The sequence below is a fragment of the Coloeus monedula genome (genome assembly GCF_965178545.1).
Source record: "Coloeus monedula genome assembly, chromosome: 3".
NCBI classification, from domain to species: domain Eukaryota; kingdom Metazoa; phylum Chordata; class Aves; order Passeriformes; family Corvidae; genus Coloeus; species Coloeus monedula.
This window is the reverse complement of record NC_138783.1, coordinates 88610081-88635533: the sequence shown is the minus strand read 5'-3', so window position 1 is coordinate 88635533 and position 25453 is coordinate 88610081. Positions and strand designations below refer to the sequence as shown.

General features: G+C 41.3%; 1 protein-coding gene across 3 annotated transcripts in view; it reads left to right on the top strand.

Moving 5' to 3' along the window:
- Nucleotides 1-5978: 5978 nt before the first annotated feature.
- REV1 (REV1 DNA directed polymerase) overlaps nucleotides 5979-25453 on the top strand; it is a 57017-nt gene continuing 37542 nt past the window's right edge. For 2 of the 3 annotated variants that reach the window (XM_082278060.1, XM_082278059.1), the window contains exons 1-4: nucleotides 5979-6211; nucleotides 20600-20666; nucleotides 21423-21555; nucleotides 23273-23441. In XM_082278060.1, the coding sequence (XP_082134186.1) occupies nucleotides 20610-20666; nucleotides 21423-21555; nucleotides 23273-23441 (359 nt within the window). In that variant the 5' untranslated portion in view covers nucleotides 5979-6211; nucleotides 20600-20609. The remainder of the gene's footprint in view (nucleotides 6212-20599; nucleotides 20667-21422; nucleotides 21556-23272; nucleotides 23442-25453) is intronic. The other variant, XM_082278061.1, reaches the window with a different exon arrangement.

Genomic DNA, 25453 nt, shown 5'->3' with positions numbered 1-25453 from the left:
GTAGCAAGCAACCACTTTAGGCAGAACCCTGTATGAACATCTGTGTCCAACAATGCTTCAAGCTCAGCTGGGAACAATCAAGAAATTGTAAGAACCACAGCAAACGAGATCAAGGACTCCATTTCAACTTCTCTTTGAAACCAAGAGGCAAAACTTGTAACCAGTGAGTATTAGCCTAGGATGACTATGAAAATAAAAGGTCAATGGAATAAAGGCACGCATTATATCCATATATGGATAGTGTACTCAATATCTTTGAGTACTGAGCCACAGTTTCAGATTCATTAAAAATGGGGCTGCAGATGGTGATCCACTCATGTATATTTGCTCTTCACACAAGCAATTTTGCGTGGAGGGAGCTGCTGAAATGGAGATACCAGAGCACTATCAAGATGATGTAGAAATCTTTGCAGATGTGCAATTTTCATCTAAAATAAATTCTAATACAGTGTCCTAAACTGCTTCAGCACAAAGTTAGCCAAAATAAAACTTTTTTATGTCTTCTTCCCAGTTGCAAGGGCAGATGCAGCCCTGACATATGACTGGGGGAGGATTCTTCACCATTCAGCTGTGCCCACAGGATCTGCACCAGCAAAGAGTGTTGCACCCACCAATGGTAATGAGCAAGAGGAAGAGAGAACCGAGAGATCTTTAGACTCTTCAGTAAACCCACACTTTGTGTAAAACAGGCTTGATGCATTGCTCCATTCTGGACACTAGTGCACCTCTCCAAAATGACTACAGGGAAGCAAAGTAGGTTCATAAAATAAAACCATGAGAACAGGCCCATGTGCCAGCATTTTTTACTCTTCTTAGTTGGGCAGTTTGAAGACACAGGACAAATATCTGTTGGTGACACCTTTCCCTTCAACCACTGGTCCTGTGATCTGCAGCAGTAACACAACAACCATATTGCTCCATCATTGGAAAAATGCCTGAAGCTAACTGTTGGCTCTGATTCTTTCCAACAGCCTTTCCAGGTTTGTTTGTTTTTCATAATTGCTTTGCTTCCCACCATTTTTAACCGAGGTCTTTACTCTTGCCTTGAGAACACCTTCTGTGCAAAGAGCCTCACAGCCACTTCCCCTAATGCGAGGCCCAAATGTAGACTGCTGCTCTTTGCAAGTTTTGATTTTATGTTATTTTATCCTTTCAGATAACATGCTGAGAAATTAAAAAAAAAAAAGGGGGGGGGGGGGTGGCGGGGGAAGAGATTGTTTACAAATGTAGATTATCCTGCAGAGGTTTGGCAGTTTTTTGGGTTTTGGTGGTTTTTTCTGTGATGTTTGAAAATCATGCCAGAGAAACAGGGATTTCTATCCCTGGCTAGAAATATTCCTAAGGTTCTTTTACTCTTGAAAGAGCAAGAGCAGCTCTGCTTAGTATAACTAATTAATCATGATTGTAATAAAACATATATTCCACTTCAAAATATCTGACTGCATTGTGGTTTAGGAGCTAACGAAAATAGGCATCACGATTAAAAAATAGGTATAGGCAGTGATATGTAATATATTGATGCTACAACCAAACACTGCAGATGAGATTTTACAACAGCAGTTTCACTGGTTTCCATGAAACAATAGTGCTTGGTCAAGAAACTACTGCAATAATCCTGCAGCTTTTACATGTCAATATTTAGGGCATTACTACACTAGGCTGTGTTACTACAGCGTTGCAGGAGCTGTGAAATGTGACTCTGTCTTTCATAATTACCTCGGCCCTGCGAGAAACGTGCGAAACTACAGACGAGCACGTTTCCCTACCCTCTGGCTCTGCGACAGGCTCCTTGGGGGCGGGAGGACGGGCGGGGTGTCACCGGGGCGCTCCGAAAGGCGGCCCCGCAGGCAGAGGGGCGCGGGCGGGGCGGGCTGTGCCCGCAATGCAGCACCGCCTCGCCGGGAGCCGCCGGCGGAGCCGCCGCCTCCCCGGGCCGCACGGGCAGCCACGCGTCCCTTCCGCTGAGCGCTGCCACCCGGGACACGGCTGCCCTGTGCCATCCCCACCGCGGGGCTGGGCTGGGCGGGCCGATCCCTGATGTGCGGCTGTGTGCAGCAGGGGGTGAGTGTGTAACACGTGTTTGTGCGGAGAACAGCACCACACTGACGGCCACAGCCTGAGCCACTGGCGGGCAGCCGCGTTGGGTGCGCTGGGGATAAGGCACGTCTGTACTCAAACAGTACAGGAGATAAACAGCTTGGGCGGAGATAAACACCTGAATTAATTATAAGGCTGAACCTGCTGGTATGAAAGGGTCCAGAGAGCCCAGCCAACATTTGGAGATGAATTCAGTGTCTCCTATTCTCATCCCTGGGCTGCCTGAATAAAAATCACCTCTGCGTTTACTGCTGAGAACTGAACCTGAGTTGAACCCACCCAGTGTGAATTTGACACAGGTGATCCTTCCAAGAGCTCCTGAACCAGGAGAACTACAGAGTGAGAAGTAAGGACCTTTCTACCACATGACAAGGAAAAAGTCCGCTGCAGCTATTCTCAGTTGGTTATTTGTCTGTCATGACTGCGGCTTACAGAAGTTGCAGGCCGGTGACTGCCATGGTAAAGCGGTGAGCAGCAATTGGTTGTCAGTTTCACCTTATGGACCCTCTCTGGAAATGGCATGAAGGTGACAGACACTTTCTGCTATACAATCAGCTTGGCTCTGCTAGACCAAGCAATTGGAAGTGCTCTGCCCTTTAAACATAACTACTTGCACACCAGCAAAACAGCAAGCAACAGCATAGCCCAAGCTAAGTTTTCTTCCTCTGTGGAAAACTGGAAGATTGGTGCTCCTTTGTCCCTTGTGTTGGTGTGTACTTGACAGCCCAACATTGCCCTGGGAAGCACGTGAGACTAGAAAGAAAACACAGAAATATCAGCATGGAGAGGGATCTTCCACTGGTGGCTTTACGTGCCCTTCCTGACAATATGAGACCCAGAGATGTCATGACAGAAGCCTTCAGAGGTCATAGCAGCCACAGTCACTGCTTGGTTACGCCTCCTATATTAGGCTGCAAGTTGCGTGACCCTGAGCCTCTCGAGTTTCACCTGGAAATGCCTTTGTGCTAAAGTTACTGAAATTACATCAAACATACTTTTTGTAAGTTGGAGCAGATTTTGACTCAGAAAGTGAGATTTATAGGTAAATGCAGGTCAACAATAACACCTCATTGAGATGCCCCAGCTAAAAACTTCAGTCCCACTGAACACCTAGTGTCTCTCTCCCCATCCTCAGATTTGATTCTAAACTCAGTGAAGACAGCAAGAATGCTTTTACTGAAGTCAGCAGGCTTGAACCAGGCTTCACTCTGTAAATATTTACCAATGACTAAGCAATAAACCCAGTTCCCGATCTGGCTACTATAACCTAAGATGTTTCTCTGTCAGTTCAGGAGCTCGCTGGTGAAGATGAATTACAGCATGAGGGCATTAAAAGATGTAAGATAACTTACTGCTGTTATTTTTTGGCCCTTTTCCTAGACTTCCCTATTTTTATCCTCTTTTTAACATTAATTCATTTTTCTGTTTCTTCCTAAACTAATATTGGCCTATTTTAACTAACTGTATGTATTCTTTGCTGATAGTATGGCTATTTCAGGTTTTTTCACTGCTAACTCTTACCCCAGCTATATTTCACAAAACAAATAGCTGTCCCCACATGCCTCTCTAAATAATTGTTGGTTCCTCTTATAATTTCCTTATATGTCAGTTTCTATTTAAAAATAAAATACAATCATTGACTAACCGTTTTAAAGCTGTTCTTGCTAACCTAAATTAATCCCTATTCCACTTGTCTTTCTGCCTTTCTGCTCCGCAACTGCCCCCTAGAGAAATAGCTCTGTAAGAAAAAAATAATGCACATATCCAGTCATGCAGTTAGGCTGCAAGTTAACAGTTAGTTTACTCCAGATTGGCAAGGACTGGGATTGGTGGAGTCATTTCCTGGCAAAACTGGAAAATGCTGGGCCAGTGAAATGGATATATTCTAGATAACAGAAATTTTCTAAACAGTGTTTTTCAGAACTTTTTTTTTGCGGGTAATATAACTGCTGATAAAAATCAGACTGAAAGCAGCCAGCCACAATGTCTCCAAAATTTGACTTAAAGATGGTGAAAATTCTAGTTAGTGCTTTCCTCTGGCAGGAAACAGCCACATTGTAAAGAGGAGTTTTGTTAAAATACTGAGTGAAAGTCCAGTATTTGGGTGTTTCTCATGAAGGTGCTAAGAGTTTTCCTATAAATATTTCTCAAAGTGAAATACAGAAACCACACTGGCTAAAATAGCTGGTGCTCAACCAAAAGACACAGACCTGAACTTGAGTTTTCCTTATCCTACCTGGATATCTTGAGCAATATGTAACTAGATATGGGTAGAAGGCTGGACATTCATTAATTTTTCATTTTATCACTCAAAGTAGAGCCAAAAAGTATTCGAAATTGCAATATTTTTCACAGAACAGGACAACTGTGGCAATGCAGATGGAGAAAAGAAGGTTTTACATAAGCTCTTGTCTTACAGTGACAGACAACTTCATCCCTGGAACTAAGTCCATATGGGTCTGAGTCCATCTGACTGATGTGGTTATAACCAAATTGGAGTTTTGCCTAGTGTCAGTGGGGACTCCTAGCAGATCTGTTTATGTGGACACAGTTGTAGGATTGGGGCTATTTGCTATTTATGTAACAAATTGCATATAACAGAATTAGGATATGTAAGTAGTAATTTTTATGTAAGTAGCACAATTAATAAGACTGGTGTTTCTAAGTATTTCTGTCTTATTTCCCCTACATTCCCATACCATTATTACACCTACTTTCCTATACAAGGATCTCCACATACCCTATGTCTTCCCCCACAATTGGCCTTCCATTCTTTTCAGCCTCCCCCATGGACACTTCAGAGTATCCCCAGTGTACTGAAAGGAGGTTGTAGCCATGTGGGGGTTCACTCCCTTCTCCCAGCCAACTACTGACAGGACAAGATGTGCCAGGGTAGGACATCAGGGAAATTTCATCATGGAAGGAGTTGTTAAACACTGGAATGGGCTGCCCAGGGAGGTGATGGAGTCACCATCCCTGGAGGTGTTCAAGAAGTAACTAGACGTGGCACGTAGCGCTATGGTTTAGTTGACAAGGTGGTGACTGGCTAAAGGTTGGACTTGACAATCTGTAGATCTTTGCCTGTGATTCTGCAATTAAAAATCCAGAATCACGTGGGAGGAACGAGTGGGTATTATTCCTGTATCCAGCACACGAGGGAAACAACCAGGCCCTTCTTCTGTGGAAGAAATCCCTTCTAGAGAGAGGGTGGCAAGGCCTGAATCTGGCTGAGCTCCAATTCATCCACAATGACCCAACCTGGTCAGAGACGGGGCTGGGCCGTGACCCCTCTCCCGGGTCCCCGGCCGGAAGGTGGACGCAGTGGGGGCAAGCACCGCCACAGCCCTACTCGGGCCTTCCGCACCCGCTTCTTCGCTGAAGGGCGGTCCCCGGCCGCGGGAGCTCCGGGCCGTGCTGGGCGCGGCGCTCCGCTCCCGTCCCGCTACAAAATCCCCGCCCGCCCGCGCTTGCGGCGCGCCCAGCCGGCCGCCAGGGGGCGTCGCCGCCCCGCGCCCTCAGCAGCCCACCCGCGCGCCTGGAGAGGCGCGCGAGCTCTCGCGCCGCGCCGCGCCGCGCCCCGCCCCTCCCCGCTGTCACGTGCCCGCGGTGGGAGCGCCCCCCCGGCCGCCAGCCGCTTTCCTCCCTGCCGGCATGCCGCTAGGGGGCGCCCCTGCCCAGGGGCCCTGCCCGGCCCGGCGCGCGCCGTTTGTTGACCGCGCGGCGGCGGCGGGTTGGTGGCGCGAGACTCTCCCGTGACGCGCGCGCGGGAAGGGGCGGGGGGGTGGAGGAGGGGCCGTGCCGGGGACACCGAGCGAGGCGGGGGAGAGGGAGGGAGAGAGGGAGGGAGCGAGCGAGAGAGAGGCGAGCGCGGCCGGCGCTGGGGAGGAGGAGGAGGAGGAGGAGGAGGAAGAAGAAGAAGAAGAAGAAGAAGGCGGGCAGGAGGTGGCGGTTGCGTGCGTCCGTCCGTCCTTCCGTCCGTCCGTGCCGGAGGGGGAGCCGCGATGTGAAGCCACACACACACACAACACTCACACACGCACGCACACACACGGCCCGGCAGGGCAGGAGGCAGCGGCGGCGCCCCCGGGAATGTGTGTCTGGGACGCGGCGGAAGGTGAGCGGTGGCGGGGCTGGGGGAGCGGGCGTCTTCCCCGCTACGGCGCGGCGGCCCCCATGGTGGGGTGGACGTGGGGGGTGGCTCGGGGACGGGGAGAAGGAAGGGCGGGGGGAAGGGAGGGGGAGCCGGAGGCAGACGCAGGGCCCGCAGCCGCTGCCCTGCCTCACAGCCCCTCCCTGGGCCCGCGGCCTGGGCCTTTCCCGTTCTCTTCCCGGCGCGGGAACGGGGGGAAGGGAAGGGAAAGGGGAACGGCGCGCGGCGTTATGTAAGCGGCGCGTGGGGGCCTCGGTTGCCCGCGCGCGGGAGGGCGGAGGGGGGACACGGGGACAGACCCCTGTGCGCGCGCCTGTGCGCGCCCCCGCCCGTCCCGCGAGACGCCGCGGGTGCGCGCCAGGTGTGCGCGTGTCCGGGTCACCCGCCCCTCCCCGCACCTGTGCATGTGTCTGTCTGTCTTGTCTGTGCGTCTGTATCTGTGTCTGTCACATGGGGCCTGCGCTGTAGACACAACACGGGTCCCCCAGGCAGAGCCGGGGTGAGCGAGGCTGTGCCACAGCTTTCTGCTAGCGCTGAGGGGTCACTGTAGGGAAATAGGTTGGAGGGGGAGGAGAGGGGAAGCCCGAGCCCTGGCGCGGCCGTGCCCTCTGGAATGCATCCCGCGCTGTAGCAGCGTGTATCTTGTCTGCGGTTTCCCGTAGTGCTTGCCACAAGTTGTATTTGCTGAGCAATAGTGCTGGGTATAACCCGTGTGCTGAAGGGAAGAGGAAGGACCTGTGCTTGATGAGTAAGCCCGTGCTTACCAACACTGAGGGACAGATGTGTTCCCATCTTGATCCCTTCCTCGTCTGATTTTGATGCTTTTTGCTATACAGTTGCTATTGACTTGACCTGGGATACTGAGCTGAAAGCCCCTGATGGGAAATGCGCCCTAATGGCATGTTAACCCTAAGAAGGAAGAGGAACATAGTATCACCAGCACGTTTGTTTTTTTGGTAGAAAGTCTGTTGTGTGCTGTAATAATCCATTATTTCTGATGCTTTAAAATGAACATCACAGTCTTCAGAATGACAGGCCTGTGAATACTCTGCTTGTGTTAATAATTGTCCTAATGAAAAGATGAGTTGATGTTTGTTATGCACCTTGATCTAAAATCCACGTCCTCAAATTTGACACCATTATTCAAAGAAGCAAAACCAAGGGATTGTAATTTTATTATCTGAATTCTTTACTCATGTAGATGCAATTGTTGCTCAAATAGAGCTGGTTTGAACAGTTACCTAATAACCATTAGTTGCAAGAAGTTACAACTAAAATTTATTTCTGGAATAGCCCTGTCTTACTAAGGTTTATGACATGTAACACAAATGAAATCCAAGATCAGACAGAAATCTAGATCTCTGATAAATTCCTTGCTATCCTGCCTCAAGCATGTAGTTATTACCCATTCCCACCATATTGGTCTTTCGTTCAGTCCATTTCTTCCACTGGATAATGTACCAAATCCCTGTTAGTAAATAATCCCAAGCTGTCACACTGGAGGTCAGTGGTAGGACAGTGTTAGTAGAGGCACAGTACAGATACCTGCCTTGTGACTCACTGATGTTTAACTACTTGAAGAAAGATTGTTTTAAAAGCAAAGCTCTAATAGGAAAAAAAATCAGTATATTTCAAGCCTCAGTTGTGAAGTGGTTGAACATTTTTTCTGTGTACAGTATGTGTGTTTTCAGTACATTATTTAGTAATGGGCCCTTCAAACCTAGCACGAGTCCATCTTTCTGAATAGCACATACGTTCTCATACAGCCTGTTCTAGTGCAGTGACAGTGTGTTGTAACAGAGTGCCAATTTTTGTTAGTCATTTCTGATCCCTTGACCCACATGACTTCTTGAAAGAATTTTCATGGCAAATTTTCAATCTTTCTACCATCCCTTTCATTTACGTGAGAGATTAAAAAAAAGTAAGAATGAAATCTGGTTTTGAGTAGGTAGAAAAAAATTAATATGATTACACAGATCTTTTTTTTAATAACGCAGGACAAGCAGGAAGAAAATAACTTGCCTGACCCTGCCACATACTTTCCCTGTTTAATTTGTTAGCTATTGTTTGTTTCATAGAAATGTTTTGGGTTTTTTTAATTCAATATATTTCTCTTTTAATTAAAAGGGGTATATTATTATCACTGAGATCTGTCAGCTCTTAGGAGGTTTGCCTGGTGTATATATACAACAAGGGAGCTAAATATCCAAATGTTGAAACCCTTCTTCAAGAATACAATGTCGATTAATTTGGTGATTGTGCCACGTGTTTACCTAAGCACAGCAAAATGAGGAGAAAAATGGAAACAAATAGAAATGAAAGTGACCGTGGAGTTAACATAAAAAGTTGGAAGTAAGAGAGCAAATCATAAGGGGATGACAAAAATCACAAGGAATTCTCAGACACGTGTCTTACAGTGTACTTGTGGAAGTGTCTTTCTCTAAAAGATAGGTATTTGTAGTGCTCTACCCCGAGAGCAGCTTTTTGTGCTGTTGTGGAAACCAGACAGCGTTTTAATTGGACACAAAAATGTTGTTAGGGAAGAGGGCCTGCCGTGTCTGTGATCCCCTCACTTCTGTATTTCATGTGGAGTATCTGGTGCTCCTAAGATAGAAGTCAGAATTAGGAAACAGTTCTTTCTCAGTCTTCAGCAGAAGAGAGGTGAGTGTGCAGAACAGCTTTAAATTCTGGGCTGTAATGATAACTTCCATTCCTGTGGCTTTTATTTCAAAATCGACTTAAGGACTCCTGCTATTGTAGCTAAGGAATGTGTGGCCATGAAATTCCCCTAGGAGATACTTTTAGTTTGGTATACCCATAGCAAGGATTGTATATTCCATATTCCTTGCTTTAAATGCCTAGGCAGACTGTGGTCCCTGAATTTCAGTGTTAGCCTTTGGGGAAAGCAACTCCTTTCCTATCTCAAAGTTTCAGGTTTCCCAGTTGGTATTCTACCTATTTAGTAGTGCTGAACCTGGTGACTTGAAATTCAGTTACTAGCAGAAGTAAAGGTTAGCCATGCTGTGGTTAACTCTTCTGTTGGTTTTGCTTTCTGTTACTGGCTGTCTGTAAATACCAAGTTCCAGTGTAATGGAGTTCTTGGTTGTAACCTCCTTATTTGGTTTGCCTGAATTAATGCACGTCTCTTCAGCTGCTTGATTTATGAAAGTAAATAATCCTGGAAAAGAGAAAGGTGGTTTCTCTTAGGAGAAGACACTGCTCAGGTACCTTGCAGAGCCATTCTTGCAAATGCAGGTGAATTGGTTTGAGTGCCAAAGCAGGAAAGTCAGTGCTGAACCTGTGCAGAGTAGGGTCAAGAACTGCTCTAAGGTTTTTCCATATTAACATAGAGATTGGTAGTCTTCTGGCAGGGTAAGGTATGTGGTGGCAGGATCCTGGGGACTGTTGATAGTATATTTTGTCAGGTTCTAGTTGTCAGTGAATGTCCAAAGTAAAATAAAGTTCAGTCCACCATGTTCATGACTTCACCTCTTTGAGCTGTCTCAGGTCAGGTGTTTGTTCAGGGCACGATGAGTCAACATCTTGGACAAATGGTTGTACTGCACTTAAGATATTTCGGAAACCTAGAAGCTGTTGCTTTTTTGAAGGAAGTAATGGAATTGCTGGTAATTCTTATCAACAGGAAAGCCCCTGACCCTATGGCATGTAAGGTAAATGATTAGTGCAGTTTTCCAAGTAGTGTGAGTGTATTTTACCATTCTGTGCTATTGAATGCAACTCCCAGCTGAAGTAAAGAACTAAAATAATGACCTATACTGAAAGGATACTGTTCCTGATCTCTGAATCTCCCTGTTGTTTTCAGGAAACATTAGAGCATAGGCCTCTCATAGTGCCTTTTCAGTCACATTCCTTGATTTTCATGCTGTAATTCCATTATTTGGTAAGCAGTTCCAAGAATCCTCTTAATAAACCAATAGCAGGGGAGACGTAAGGCTGTAATGATTTTTTTACTGTAATTTCTGGCTGATTTGAAGTTTTAAGTGTTGTCCTTTCATAATGATTCCTGTAACTTCTATAGTTGATTTTTAACCCAAGTTTTACAAGTTGTTTGCTTGGGATAGGCCATTTTTGCTTTGTAGCCATTTTGTATTGATTTCTCTTCACTAAGCAGCAGTGTAACATTGTTGGGTTTATATCAGAGGTGCTTAAAATACCAATGTAGGACCTCTTCAGGCCAAGAATACAATTCAGATTTGAGTTTAAATTGAAGAATCTTGAAGAATTAGAGCACTTTTGTTCTGTCCCAAGATCTTAGAACTATATTTTTCCTGGAAAACACAGAAACATTGTGCTCTTTTTATTTTTCTCTGAATCTAGGAGGAAACTTGATAATATGTTGGGTCAGATCAGAACTTTGTTTTGTTAATAATAAACAAATATACCAAGATACTTTCCCTTTATGTTCTGAGCTTCTGTAGTTTGTTACCTTAAAAAAATAGAATATCTTTTTATTCCATTTATCTATTCAACAGATATGGACTTTTAGAATCCTTGGTATCTAATGTCAGATAATCTTCAAATAAACTAGGCAATAGATGAAAAAATATTTCCATTTCTTTTGATCTCTCCACTTGCTAGTTTCATCTGATTCTTCCTAGTCTTGTTGGTCTGAGTTGATGAAAAAAAGTAATATCCATGGACTTACGAAAGATGTAGAAAACTTGAGTAGAAACTTGAAACTTCAAGGCTAAGCACAGAAGCCTTATGTTGTGAAGATTTTACTTCAAAAAAGATTTTGCAGCTTTGAGAGTTTCAAAGGCAATGTCAGAAAAGCATTTGGGAACTTGACTATGCAATGTCAGTTAAAATTAACGTCATTCAAAAGCTGCTATGAACAGAAAATCTACCTATTTCAATACTGAATCTGTAGTTATCAGTGCTTTTGCTGGTAAAGTTGTTGATTTCTTAGAGTTTTGCTGCCCCTGTGTGAGTAGAGTCCTCCTTAGTATCTGACATAATCTACCGTTTGCAAAGTGGATGCCTTCTCTCTTGTTTTCCCTGAAAAGCTTGGCAGGATCAACACTTACTCAGTGATAACATTGGGTTGACCGTAAAGCACAACTGCCTTAGGTGTGTCTCCTAAAAAAACCCCAGCTTCATCGTAGAATCATCATGGAATGGTCAGGGTTGCAAAGAACTTCAAAGGTCATCTTCTAGTTCCACCTTCTCTGTCATGGGCAGGGACACATTCCACTACTCCAGGTTGCTTAGAGCTCCGTCCAGTCTGGTCTTGAAGACTTCCAGGGATGGGGCATCCACAGCTTCTCTGGGGAACTTGTACCAGTGCCTGACCATCCTCATAGAAAATAATTTCTTCCTGGTATCTGATCTAAATGTACTCTTAGTTTGAAGCCATTCACTCTTGTTCTGTCCCTACATGTTCTTGTAAATAGTCTCTCTCCCTTTTTCTTGTAGTCTCCCTTCACATACTGGAAGGCCACGATTCTCCAGGTGGAATAATCCCAATTCTCTCAGCCTTTTCTCATAGGAGAGGTGCTCCATCCCTCTAATCACCTTGGTGCCTCTTGTCTGGACTTGCTCCAACAGCCCAGTGTCTTTCCTGTGCTCAGGACCCCAGAGCTGGATGCAGCACTCCAGGTGGGGTCTCTGCAGAGCAGAGCAGAGTGGTAGAATCTCCTCCCTCACCCTGCTGGCCATGCTGCTTTTGATGCAGCCCACGGTATGACTGCTTTCTGGGTTGTGAGTGCACATTGCTGGGTCATGTCCAGCCTCTCATCCACCAGCACCCCCAAGTCCTTCAGGGCTGCTCTTGATCTGCTCATCCCACAGCCTGTATTGATTCCGGGAGTTGCCCCCACCCAGGTGCAGCACCTTATGCTTGATGTTGTTAAACTGCATGTACCCTCTCATTACTTTGGTTACAGCACTGGCCCAGAGCGGGGATTTGTTTCTATGCCATTCACTACTGCCAAAGTGGTCGGTCTGGGTAGCGAGCACTCATGTTGGTCAGCAGTGAAGATCAGTTTGTTGTGTGTGCACATACATACAGATACCCATACACACGTGTATAGTCAAATACCTAAATTCAATCAAAAAGATGTAGTCTCTTCCGAAGGATTTCACCCATCTCCTGGGCTGAAGTCTGGGAAAGCTGAAGGTAGTGTATGTCAGAGGTTTTCACAAGCACAGTTCCTCTGAATTTGATGTTACTAAATTCACAACATCCACAGATTCCTTGCTTTGGTCATGTCATGAAAATTTTACAGTTGTCTTTTTTTGAATAATTATACCCCCACTTACTCACTTTTTCTGCCTTTTTAAGTTTTTCTTTAGCTTAGGGTGTTTCAGTTGTGACTGGAAAGTCTTAGAAAGTCCTAAATCATTCAGCAGCAGTAACTCTTCTCGTTGTTTGGGAGTGGGGATCATGGTTTACTTATGCTACCTACTGACTTCTTGGCCTATGTCTTACCATAGGCTGCTTGGGGAAGACAGGAGTTGTGGGACTGGATTGTCATACAATCCAGTGCCCAGACCAAAAAACCTGCTAAAGAAGTTCTGTTCATTTGTTAGGTAGAAAATTAACATCCCAGACTTCATTTTCAAAGAAAAAAGAGACATAGTTCTCTCTTCTCAAATATTAAACAGAGGGGATTGAAGGAAGACTACCCAGCTCATAAGCTCATCTTGTTTATTGTTTTAGATACTGAAGTCCAAGAGAGCATTTCTTTTTGGTCATTTACAATCCATTCACTGTGTTGCTATTTAGAGTCCTAATTCCACAAACTATGCTTCTTATTCTGATTTTGCTTAATGGTTTTTACTCTGGATTTTAGGCATTTAGAAGCTGGTATAAAGATTGTGACTGTGCCAAGTCCTCTCGTGGTTGAAGCCCCAGAGGAATTTAAGCACAGAAAATAAATGATGAAGCCAGTAGATGAAGTTTGCTGAAACTTATCAGTGTGTTGTGGCACTAAGAGCCCTTGTGTCAAAGAAGTGATATTTGAACTAAAATGTGAATTTAGGTACATGGTTACATATAGCAGTGAACATTTTTGAAGAAAAGCTACTCATCACTGAAGAACTCTGAAGGGGCTGGGGAAGTCATGACTCTACTGAGAAATGCAGAAATGTTGAAACTGAAGGCCAGTCTTCTGTAAGCAGAAGAAAAACTCAACCAAGTTAAACCACTACTTGTGACAAGCTCTAAGTATACTGTAGCTGCCACTGAGTGTTGTTCCTAGAGGGGAATTGACAATTGGTCTCAAGTTAAATCTGTCTTGCTATTTTTCAAAAAATTAACCATCTTAAATGCCATGTATAAAAGCAAAAAGGATAATCTGAAAACAGATTGTTCAAAGCTGGTGTGGTTTGTACAGTGATCCTGGTTTCTGGACCTTATGCTTCCTCAAGTTGTGACAATTAAAACAATTGTCTGTCCCAGACTCCCAAATTAGTTGTGAAAAGATAGACTTTTGTCTTGTACAGCTCATATAAACAGTTACCTGCTGTACAACTGCTTCATGTGTTATTGTGACACTTAGCCAGGAAAAGAAATCTGTAATTTCTTAGTTGTTACTTGTGTGTAAAGTATTAGTCTGTGATTGTAAACTAAACTGATCTGAAATAAGGACCATTTTAAGTTGCAAAAATGGTAATTTTGTAAACTGGATTAGTTTTGCAAAGAGTTCCAACATCTCTTTCTGAGGGGAGTGATTGAACCGAAGGTTCTCAGAGCATCATTTCTGTGCTGTCAAGCTCAAATGAATGTATGCACAGAACATAGTTTTAGAATAGTCATCTGCACATAAGGATTTGATTTTTAAGGACTCTGGGGTTTTTCCATGTTTTATGTGAGTTGTATGGTATTTCACCTTTCTAGCAATGCCATGGATACTCATATTTTAGACAAATGTTATTTCTAAATTTCTCATACTAACTCTTTTTTCTAATACTTAAATTGCACAAGATTTTGAAGTTTGTTCTCTCCTAATTTACACTCTTGTCTTTACTTGCAGGACATGGAAGAGGTGTTGGGTGTTTTTGGGGACAGCTGTTATTTCAAGCATCCTTCAGCTAATTTCATTTCTCTTGATTTAAATATCATCAAAGAATTAAGTGCAAAATAGGACTTCCTGGTTGACCCTGTAACGTCATATGCTTGTAGTTAGGAGTGCTTATCCTATGGAGACAGGTGGCATAAGATGTGGAGCTGTTTGATTTTAACTTTTTTTTAAAACCCTTACCCTATGGAAAAGGTGAGGTAGCCTATCTCTGTTTTATTGGGGGGGAAAAAACGTAAGCAGCACTACTGAGCAAAGAGTAGCCAGCCATTGCAGCTCTGTATCTACATTTATACTGCCCTTAGGTATGGCCATGACCCAAAATTTGGTTTCTAGAAATTGCTAATATAATTTTAAGATCCCATCCATTCCTCCTTTTTTGCCTGTCTGCTTTGGCTTTATCTCATGCTTTTGTAAGTCACCTCATCTGGCTAAACTTGCAGGAAGCTAAACCATAGAATCCTGTCAATTTTCTGTTGATTTAGTGATCTGAATTGCACATAGCACGAGTGTGAACACAGGGGTCATGCTTGGAAGTAGTGTAGGGGTTGGGTAGAAGGGAAGAAGCCTGTTAGGCCAGCAGAGGCTGAAGAGCAGAACCATCCCTGTTGGTAGCAGTCAGCTAACAAGTTGACTCAAACATCTTATGAATCTTCATCCTGAGACTTCATTTCCCACCTAGAATAAAATTCAATTGCTTTGCAATGTACTAATTAGCAATTTTAATACAGAATAGTAGTGCTAACTCTGAATTATCTAAAATCGTAGGCATTTAAGCATATAGTATCTTTTAAAAAGCTTCTGACTTTTTGTGTCAGTTCTTTTTGCTGGATTCTGAACTTACCAATATGTGGTAGAAAATAGTTTTATACCCTGTAGCAGCAGTTGTTTTCCAGAAGACTCAGGCAAGAATAGGACTCTCTTGTGCTGAGAAATGTGTAAACATGTAAGATAGCTCTTTGCTCAAAGAGCTTGAAGACTAGTGCCAAGTAGAGTGGTGAGTTTGATGTGGCAGCTGGAATGTAGAGGCATGAAACTCAAACAAGCCACAAAATACCCACTTGATGGAAAAAACTTTTAAGCCCTGCTGAGCTAGGATGGTTTCAATCTACAGTTCAAGGACAAGATTCTGATACTCATTAGCAGTGGCCCGAAACACCCATATTTCTGTTAGAGTTACACTTTCTATATAGGCTTGTGTCATGTGAGTGTGTTAAATAAATCAAGTTCTTTTGCATCAGAGGACATTGACAGCATGTCTGCTCTGGTCAGAAATGCAGACTAGCTGTTATAGTGTGTTACACTTCATACAGCTTTCAGTTACCTAAAATTGGATTATCTGGATGGAACATTACTTGTGTGATGTATTTAGACACAGCTGTGGCAGGGTTATTTGTTGAGTCACAGTGCAGCCTCATTTTGTCTTTGGAAATAGTTCATATGCTTTCTTGTAGAGCAGAGCCATAAAGTTTATATTCTGCCAGATGCAAGTTGGCTACTTGAAGAGGTAGCAGAAATACCTCTGCGCTGTGTAAGTGCTTGGCAAAGAGACTGCTGAAGTGTATAACAGAAGCAGGGACTAGTACTGTGCTGGAATTAAAAAGCTCATGAGGATCAATATTCAGTTCTTAACAGAGTCATTGAGGTCTGTATTCTGTGCTCCCAACCATTTGTTCCCATAATACCTGTGGTTTTGGTCCGGGTTGGATCCTTATCCGTGTTATCCCAACTGCCCAGGATAATGGAAAGCCACTGTCTTACAATCACACCATCCTAAATTTAAAATATTTTGAAGAAATAACTTTCTTTAGTGTGTGCTTTAGTTGAGACTAAAACAAATATTAGCATCAATATTCACATCTACATTCCTTGCTCTGTAAGTCTTGTATGCACCCAGACATGTTCAAAGAATTCATAGAATGTACACTTAGCATTTCATTTCATTACCTGATCTGTGGGCTTCGATTAACAGTCTTTAGTAACAGGATTAAGTGGTTGTGGATTGGGAAGTATAATACTAGGCCTATGAAGCAGTGTTCAAAGGGATGTTACATATCTTTGCTGTGTTGACTATTTCTGAGCCACTAGTGATGTACAAAGCTTCAAAACTCTTTGTTTCTCTTTTCGCTTCAGTTTTGAAAAGGATCATCCAATAGAAGTTTGAATTTTAGCTAACCCTATTTTGCAGAATGGTAAGATTTTGTCATTTGTATGTGGTCTAGAAGAAGATACAGGGCCAAATTATGCTAATTCTGACCACAGGAGTCTTTAACTTGACTTTTTTGCTTGAAAAGTTATTTATCTTGCGCTGAAAAACTGGAATCCGTTCCTAGGAGTACTGGTTTTATCTTTACAGGGTTTTGTGGAGTTTTAGAGTTTGTTTGGATTCTTTTTTTTAATTGCAGAAGATTTCTCTATGTTCATAGGGCCAGAATATGAGCATTTCTATTTTATTTTAAAAACTTTTCTCTGGGCAGAGGGTCACCTTGTAGCTTGTCCTTCAAGCTCTAGAAATAACCTAAAAACTAGTAACTATGGTGGTTTGCTGAGTCTCTGTGAATTTGTGCTCTTGAATTTGTGCACACAGAGAAAACTGTTCTGAAACAAGTTAGATACTCTGAGAAAGACCTAGAAGAAAGGTGAACTCTTGTCTGAAATTGGCCTGTTCGTGATGGCTGTTTGAAGTCCCCTGTCTTGATTTCTACCAACTCACACCCCATCTACTCCCCACCTTCACAGGTTCTTTACAAAGTGTTTCTCTTACTCATCCCTTCATCATGATTCCTGTGGGGGCAGCGTCATACCGTCATTACATTTCTTATTTCATGAACCAGTGAGCATGTTCAAAATCTTACTTAACTTTTCCTGTGGTTTAATATATCCTGTGAAAGATATTTCTTGTGCTCATTTGTTCCTTAGGTTTCAGCAAGGCAGCCGTAAGAGGTTACCTTCATTTTCAAGGAAAAATTCACACTGTAAGCCCAAGTCTAGCAGTGAGGTTTCTCTGTAGTCCAGAAAACTTGGTTCATCAGTCAGTTCCTGGAACTATAAAGGGAGAAACTGATCTCCCAGGTTTTCATATCAGCATTAAGAAAATAATCCATGACCCTGAAGACTAGAGCCAGAGGCATCTAGTGATCACTGAAGCACCATGTTCCTAACCTGTGTGTTTAGAATTTAGGTGGACTGGCTTAAGTGGATTGAGTCAAAAATTGCATCTGCTAAGGAAATGGTAAATCACTATCAGATGTTTTAAGTAGGCATTACAGCCTAGTTTCTCTAGTTTCGGAGGCTCCAGGAAGACAGCTTCTGAGCAGTTAATATGTCATGTTTTTAGCACCTTGACCTAAGTAGTTTTGTTTGATTTCTAATTTTAATCAAACTAGGCCTGTAACCATGATTCTGATTTTAATTGACTTCACTTTTAGACTAGAGATCTTTCTTCCTCACCTTCCAGTGTCCTGAATAAAAAGGAAATGTGTTTCAAGATTTCAGAAAAGGTCACTCTTATGAAGGTAGTTCTTTGGTTTATCAACATTAAATATTTTAGTTTAAGCAGGAGGTTGTTGTATAGCGTCAGAGTTAACTACCTATCAAATCTTGTCTTCTGCGTGATTGGAGTTGTGATGATTTAGAGTATGCATTTCGTACAGTCTTTGGTTTTTTTCAGAGTAAGAGTTCATATTTTTATGAGGTTTTCTATTTGATAGTCTTAGAATCACAAAACAGCACAGATTGGAAGTGACCTCGAAAGAATATCTAGTCTGGCCTTTCATGGGTAGGGAAGCCTGCTTGAGGTTATCTGGCACCTTGTCCCATTGCAGCTTGAAAATCTCCAGAGATGAGGACTCTACCGTGTCCCTGCATTCCAGTCATTGATTGTTCTCACTCTAAAAAATATTTTTCTTATGTCAAGATTAAACTTCCTGGTTCAGCTCATATTCACTGCCTCTTGTGTTCTCCATGTGGCTCCTTACGAAGAGAGAGCCTCTAATTCTTTTTGTAGCCACCCTTTAAGACTTTGTCATTCTTTATTAAGAGGGAGAAAGAGTAATCATTAGTTAAAATTCTGGTGTCTCTTATGAGCTCATACACTGGTATCTGTAATATCTAAAAAAACTAGATTGACATTTTTATTAATGGTTTTTGTTTTTTCATGAACTCACACTTCTCTGTTTTTTCCAAGAATTTCTTAGCCAGAAGTGATAGATGTGAATTACATTTGACTTCAGCTGATGGAAAAATACAAATTTTCCCTATGAAAGAAATCATCAAGCCATTTTCAGTATATACTCTCCTCTGCAGGAAAAAAGTCAATTTTGTATTTTATGTGGTCATCTAGCTCATCTCCTCTCTTTTTCCTCAGTGGTATCTGTTAGATACAGTCCAGACCACTAAAACTTAATTTCAGAAGGCCTGATGTCTTGGAAATAGGTCACTGGGTAAGAAATGCAGGTACCTAGAGAGGAAATACAGCAATCTCAGAAGGGGTTGCTTTGTTTTGGATGTTGGTTTAGAGCTCATCTCCTTGACATGTGATTGATCTGCATAACTGCACCTGCAATGACGTGTTTGTTGGTTGTGTATCAAGTAAGAGCAACTGTTAGAATAGAACCAGGTGCATCATGATCTTTCTGTGTTTGTAGGGGTCCTGAAGCATAAAACAGATGCTTGTCTTTTCAAGGTACCTGCTTTGACTGTAGTTCTGTGGTTGCCTGATTTGGCATATTTGCAGTAGTCCATGAAAATGATAGTACTTACGAAAACTTCTGCTTCAGCTGTGTCTTATTTTGCAGTCAAACCTGCCTGCGGTCCAAGGTGGCTTAACTGGGTATCAGAGTATGCCTGCTTGGTCCTCTAGGACAAAAGGGATTTAAGAGACGAAAGCTAGAACTCACTTTCAGCTAGGTTCATAAGAAACAGAATGTTAATACAATAAATGAGGCAGTAGTGCACTGCCAGAACAGTGCAGTAGAAGGCCTGGAAAGGAGTATGACCAGAATGTGTTGTCATCTCCATCCACAACTGTATGTGCTTTTTGATAAGCTGAAGACTGAGTGAAGTTTCTGTGCTCTTGTTACTGGTCAATGCTGTGAATAATCCAGAGACTCAAAAGCAGGCAAGAATGGAGAAAAAAAACAGGTGACTTCCTTCTGTGTATTTACTGTAGTTTTGCGTGGTTTTTAGGGAGGATGAAGGAATAGAAATAAAATGTTTAATGAAACAGAAGACTTAAGACAGTCACTTTTTTTTAATTTCAGAGTCTTGTCCTCATCCTTTGAGTTGATAGACCCAAAAGACTATTTTGTCTTTTTATTTAGGGAACTATTTTGGTTGGAAAGAGAGAGATGTAATAGCAGGTAGTGACCTCATGATCTTACTACATCATTAATCAATATTCTAAAATCAGTGTTACAACAGCTATAGTAAATATGAATCACTTGGGTGCGGTGAACAGTTGGCCACTGTCCAACTGTTTCTTTTTCTATCCAAGAGTTCTGTTCTAGCCAACTTATAGCTCATCTGGGGACACGGGTGTGTGCAGCTCATGGTCCAGGGATAAGTGTCTTGCATAAAGGAAAACTGCAATTTGGCTGGTTGGGTTTATTTTTTTTATTTATTAAGCAGTGCAAACAAACAAAAAGCCCCAAAGAATCAAATCACAAACCTAACTATAGATCATACTAGGTCACTTAAACAGCTGGCTTTTCTCTGACCATAAGATCACCTTTGTTTTTTTGCTTTGATATGATATATTGCATTACGGCAACAAATCCTTGGACGTTTTATAATCAGCTGTAAATCCATTGGTGAAATTAATCCAGTCTCCAATACCGGGAGGTGGTTGCCTGCATCACACCATGTCTATGGTATTATATAGGAAATAAAAGATTGTTCATGACCCGGACAATATTTTGCATGGATGTTAGCAGTTGTATTTAAGAAGCTTTTATTATTCCTCTTTTTTATAGGAGGTGTATGAAGAACAGAAAGAATTTAATAAATTATAATGGACAGTGAACATTGTACGGTGTTTTTTATGTTCAGGGTGAATAAAGCAAAATGTGCATGTGTGGTTTTTGATGCATAGCAGGAACCACAGTATGCATTACTACAAAACTGAGGAACCCAGGTTTTTATGCAATTTTGCATTTCTAGATTGGCTGTGAAACTCAAATACTTCAGTGAAGTTGGTTGAAAAAATTTAATCTTTGTGATAATCTGTAAATGGCCTGTAGTGCCATCATTGAAATGCCACTGATGATAGTGCTAAACATTTAATTGATCAAGCATTGTTCTTCCTATGCAGAAGCTTCAGTATGAGGCGGGGTGGATGGCGGAAACGAGCTGCCGATGGCGATGGATGGGGAATATGGGTATGTTCAAAACCTAGTAGTTTTTTTTTTAGAGGTAAATAGCACTGTGGTTAAAAAGGGGTTACAGTTTCGTGATACATGCTAAAGGGGTGCTATAAACCCTTTTACTTTATTTGAAAACACATAATTACGTTTGAAAGAAAGTTTTTAATTACCAGGTTTTGAAGTCTGTGTTCACAACAATCACTAAATTTCATTATTAATAAGTGCAGACCCTTGAATAGCTTTAAATCACCATTTAAAAAATAAACTAAGTAATTTGAAAGCTATTTATGCTTGTCTCCACCATGTTCTGTAGTTGGACAAACAGTAACTGAGGCACCTAATTTACATAGATGTTTAGAATACTACTGTCTCATGTATATTTAAGAACTGAAGATACATGGAACCACATTGTTTTGTTAGGCAATGAGCCATCAATTTAGCACCCAAATTTGCATCATCCCATTCTTTCTTCTTCTTTTTATTCTATAAGAATTTTTATATATATAGAATCGTTTCCTATAAGAAAAAAGAAATATGAAATAACTCCTGCCATGTTGGTAACAAGATGCAGTTATCTTGTAGATAAGAGTTTATGGTGGAGCATTTGCTGTTTTTCATTTGAAAAAAGAATGTCTTTTGTGTGTCAACCAAATTCAGTTTGGAGGAATGTTGCTTACCTTTCCAGTCTTAAAACTGACCAGTTTCTCTATGTAAACATTAGGAAATAAGACTGGCATCATGGGTTGTGTTTTGTTTTAATTTGAAAACTAGGGTGGGTATATGTCAGCAAAAGTTAAGAAACTGGAGGATCAGTTCCGGTCAGATTCAGCCATACAACAACAGAGGGATGGAACTTCATCAAGTATCTTTAGTGGAGTCGCCATCTACGTCAATGGCTTGACAGGTGAACCTTTATTTTTTTAAGGATCTGTTTTGTGTTGTTCTCATGTTTACCATCCTGAGTAGAGGTAACTGTAAAACACATGAATTTGCAACTAACTAAATACATGACAATTACTGTATGGTTTTTTTATGTTCCATTGTTTTTAATGATTAAGGTTTTCAATAAAAAATCAGATTTACATTCCGAATATAAATATTGCTTTATTATATCATTTACATGAGATAACTTGTAGAAATAGGAGAAGATCTTTCCATATTTCTGTGATCTTATTATATGAAATGAAACCTTCTAATATCTTCCATCCTCCTACACTTACTAAAGTTTTAATTTCTCAAATTAGTGATGGTTAGATTGTATGCTTAAATTTATGTTTGGGAGAATGCATCAAGGTTTCCTTGCTCAGAGTGGCATAATGTGTGAGACAGAACCTACTAATAGTGGAAGGAGGAACAAGAGAAGAGGTAAGACATTTATGCATTGTAGGGACCATCTGTGATGGGCTGATAGGGCATGTTAGCTGGAGTAAGGTTTTTTATTTACCATGCTTATATTCATACGTCTATTTACTTCATAAAGCAGCTTAATAACCTTTTGGAAACTCCCCAGGAGCCTTTTTGAGGGATCTATGCCAGGAATGTTGTGATTATTATGTAACGGATCCATAGCACTTCTGTGAGATAGATTAGTGCTGGTTTAAGCACAGGGCTCAGACGGATTGGAAAAGGTAAGGTGGATATGTTAAACTATTAATACATCTGGATTGCTTTTCAATGCAGGCACTTTCTTTAGTGAGAATCCAACATTTGTGTATTCTTCAAGCTGCTAGTCCCCAGAGCTCTAGAAGATGGTTGTCCAAAAGGCTGGAGTAGGAAGGCTAACACTTGGAAAAAGTGTGTGCTATTTTTAGTTAGAAGTTAGAGGTATAATGGAGTGTTAGACGTATTTTGAGAGTTGACAGGAAGGAATTGTAACTGTATCCTTTAAAAATTTTTTTGTCCTTCTTGTATTGTTCAGATTTTTTTTGTAAAGTATCTTGTGCTAGATTCAGTATTCAGACATTGTGTTAGTGCTGACCCAAATCTTTTGGTGCCTGTGCGACACCACTGCAAGTGTTTTCCAAAGCTAACACTTTTTTCTGGTTTGTCCCCACCTCTGCTTGCAAAATAAGTACTCTTTTTAACACAATTGAGGAGATCAGAGAAGTTGTTGGCTTTTATGGTATTCTTTGTTCCTTCTCATGACTCACGAATAACCTGGTAAGGAAGGAATGAGTTAACTGCTTGTTGAGTTCTGTGCTGTTGCTAAACCCTTTTGATATTATTTTCTGTTGCTTCTGGGTATATACTATTCTCCCAAACTCTGGTGAAAAGATAAGCTAATTTTGTATTATGTTGATGTAAAGCGCTTTTTGATATAGTTTAACATTACATCTACTTGAGTATTTTTTTCCTGCCCTCCACCATACATACTGTGGGAAGATCCTCTATAACAAGTAGAATATTCACATTTCGAATCAAGTGTTTTCAAAAACAGTTTTCTGCATTTCTTGCAAAATGTTTTTCTGATTTGTTCTTTGAAGAACTTGAAAGTTTTTTTCAGGGTTAAAGCAATGGTTTGCACTTTTTCTGATCATGGCATCATATTTATCAATTAAAGTTATTTTTCTTACTGTATTTGCTGACACTAAACAGGAATATTTCTGGTTTTAATTTTATAGATCCCTCAGCTGATGAATTAAGACGGCTGATGATGTTACATGGAGGCCAATACCATGTGTACTATTCCAGATCAAAAACAACTCACATTATTGCCACCAATCTTCCAAATGCCAAAATAAAAGAACTGAAAGGAGAAAAAGTAGTTCGGCCAGAGTGGATCATGGAAAGGTAAGTTTAGGTCTACTGAATTTGGAGATTTCTCCTTTTGGGGAAAAAAAGGCCATGAAAAATCTGGAGAGAAAAAAAAAATTAAAAGATTGCGTTTTGAGATTATGATTTAGCTTAAAATAAATAAGTCATGGAACAGCTGAATAGAAATACCACTGTTATATTAAAGATTTGCCTTCTCTAGGGATTGTTCCTTCTGAAACTTCACCAAGACCATTCAGAAAGTTTCAGGCATATTAGGAAACTGAACATTATTCTGTTACTTTCATTGAATATCTAACCAGTTGACCAGACTTCATCTCAGGATGTTAAATAACTACTATGTGATTGTTTTTAAAATGCCTGCCTTGTGTATTGCAGAAGTTACATGTCATCTGTATACAAAGAAAGATGTCAATTGAAAAGTGCTCTCATAAAATTGGAACTAATCCATCTAAACATTTATTGTGTTGTGACTTCGTAAGGAAATAATAAAAACAAAAGGGGAAAAAAAAGTCCACATTTTATTTACAAAGAATTTATGTTCTTTGGTTTCTCCATGCCCTGGAATATACAGAATCCACTGAAATTGTTCTTAGGTCCTTGATAAAGATGATAGCCAAGCTCAGAGCAGTTAATGTGGCTTGCATTTATCTCTTCTATCATCCCTGTGTTTAAGCACTTGGAAAACTGATGGTAGATGTGGTTTTATTTGAAAGATGTGACTTTTTTTTACTGGCACCATTAAATCTTGTTGTGATTTTGACCAAGATGGAAAAACTAAATTATATACATTGTATACATTTGTGTACATTCAGTAGAGACCTGATGGAATCTGATGTATGAAATCTCTTAAATTTTTTCTTCTAATGTCTTGTGTTCGGGTTCTGCATCCTTCTTCTGAAAGGTTATACTGTAGAATAAGTCAAAAGAAGCGAGTATAGACAGATACATGAGTTTGAGCACAAAGAAATGGGGAATTCACTGTCTCAGCACAACAGGGTTCATATCAGAATCTACAGTAGAAGCTCATTTCGCAACCACCTCTCTTTTCTTTCCCTTCTTCTTAACAATATTAAAGAATACTCAGTGATTAAATAATCCATCTCTGTATATGGAATACCAAATTACATTCTCAGTAGATCAGTTGGTGAAAACCAGTGTAGTAGATGTAGAGTCTCCAGTTTCATAGAATTGGAAGGGACCTTAAAGACCATCTGGTTCCAACCTCCTTGCTATGGACTAGGTCACCTTCCACTGGACCAGGTTGCTCAAAGCCTCATCTGTCTGGGGATGGGGCCATCCACAGCTTCTCCGAGCAACCTGTTCCAGTGCCTCACCATCCTCACAGTAAAGACTTTTTTTCTAATACCTAATCAAAACCTACCCTCTTTCAGCTTCGAGTTACTCCTCCTTGTCCTGTCACTATGCACCCTTGTAAAAAGCCCCTCTCCCATTTTCTTGTAGGCAATATGATGGGTTTGTAATTTTTTCCATTTGATTAAGAATCTCCCCTAAAATGTTGCTGTCACAAACTGCTGGTAAAAGAGTGTTGTTAGATCTTTGATCTTGTCACCCAAGGTTGCAAAATGAAGAAGTCGTTTGTCTGTGGACCTTTGATTTGTTTCTTATGTGCATATATTATGATTTAGTCCTTAATTACATGATCACATGCCATCTTTTTTCACTGTGGCACCTGCCACATTCTCTGCACAGAAAAGATTGAGTTCAGGTTGCAGACTGCTAGTACAGTGATTTGGCTTTTGCTTCTTGTCTCCATAACCCTGTTCCTTACTTTCCTGCATGTGACTCAAATTCTTTGCTGGTAATGAAATGAATAATTAATTCCTGTCTTTTATTGGTGCTTATCACCATCTGTCTTGCTTTCCAAAGATTAATGAACATAACATGGCACCATTACAATGGCTATTATTTAATTTTTTTTTTTTTTTTTTTTTTGAGAGCCACCAAAAATACATTAAAGTAAAACACCAGAAATGTTCATAATTTGGAATATGCCATGGAAACTATAT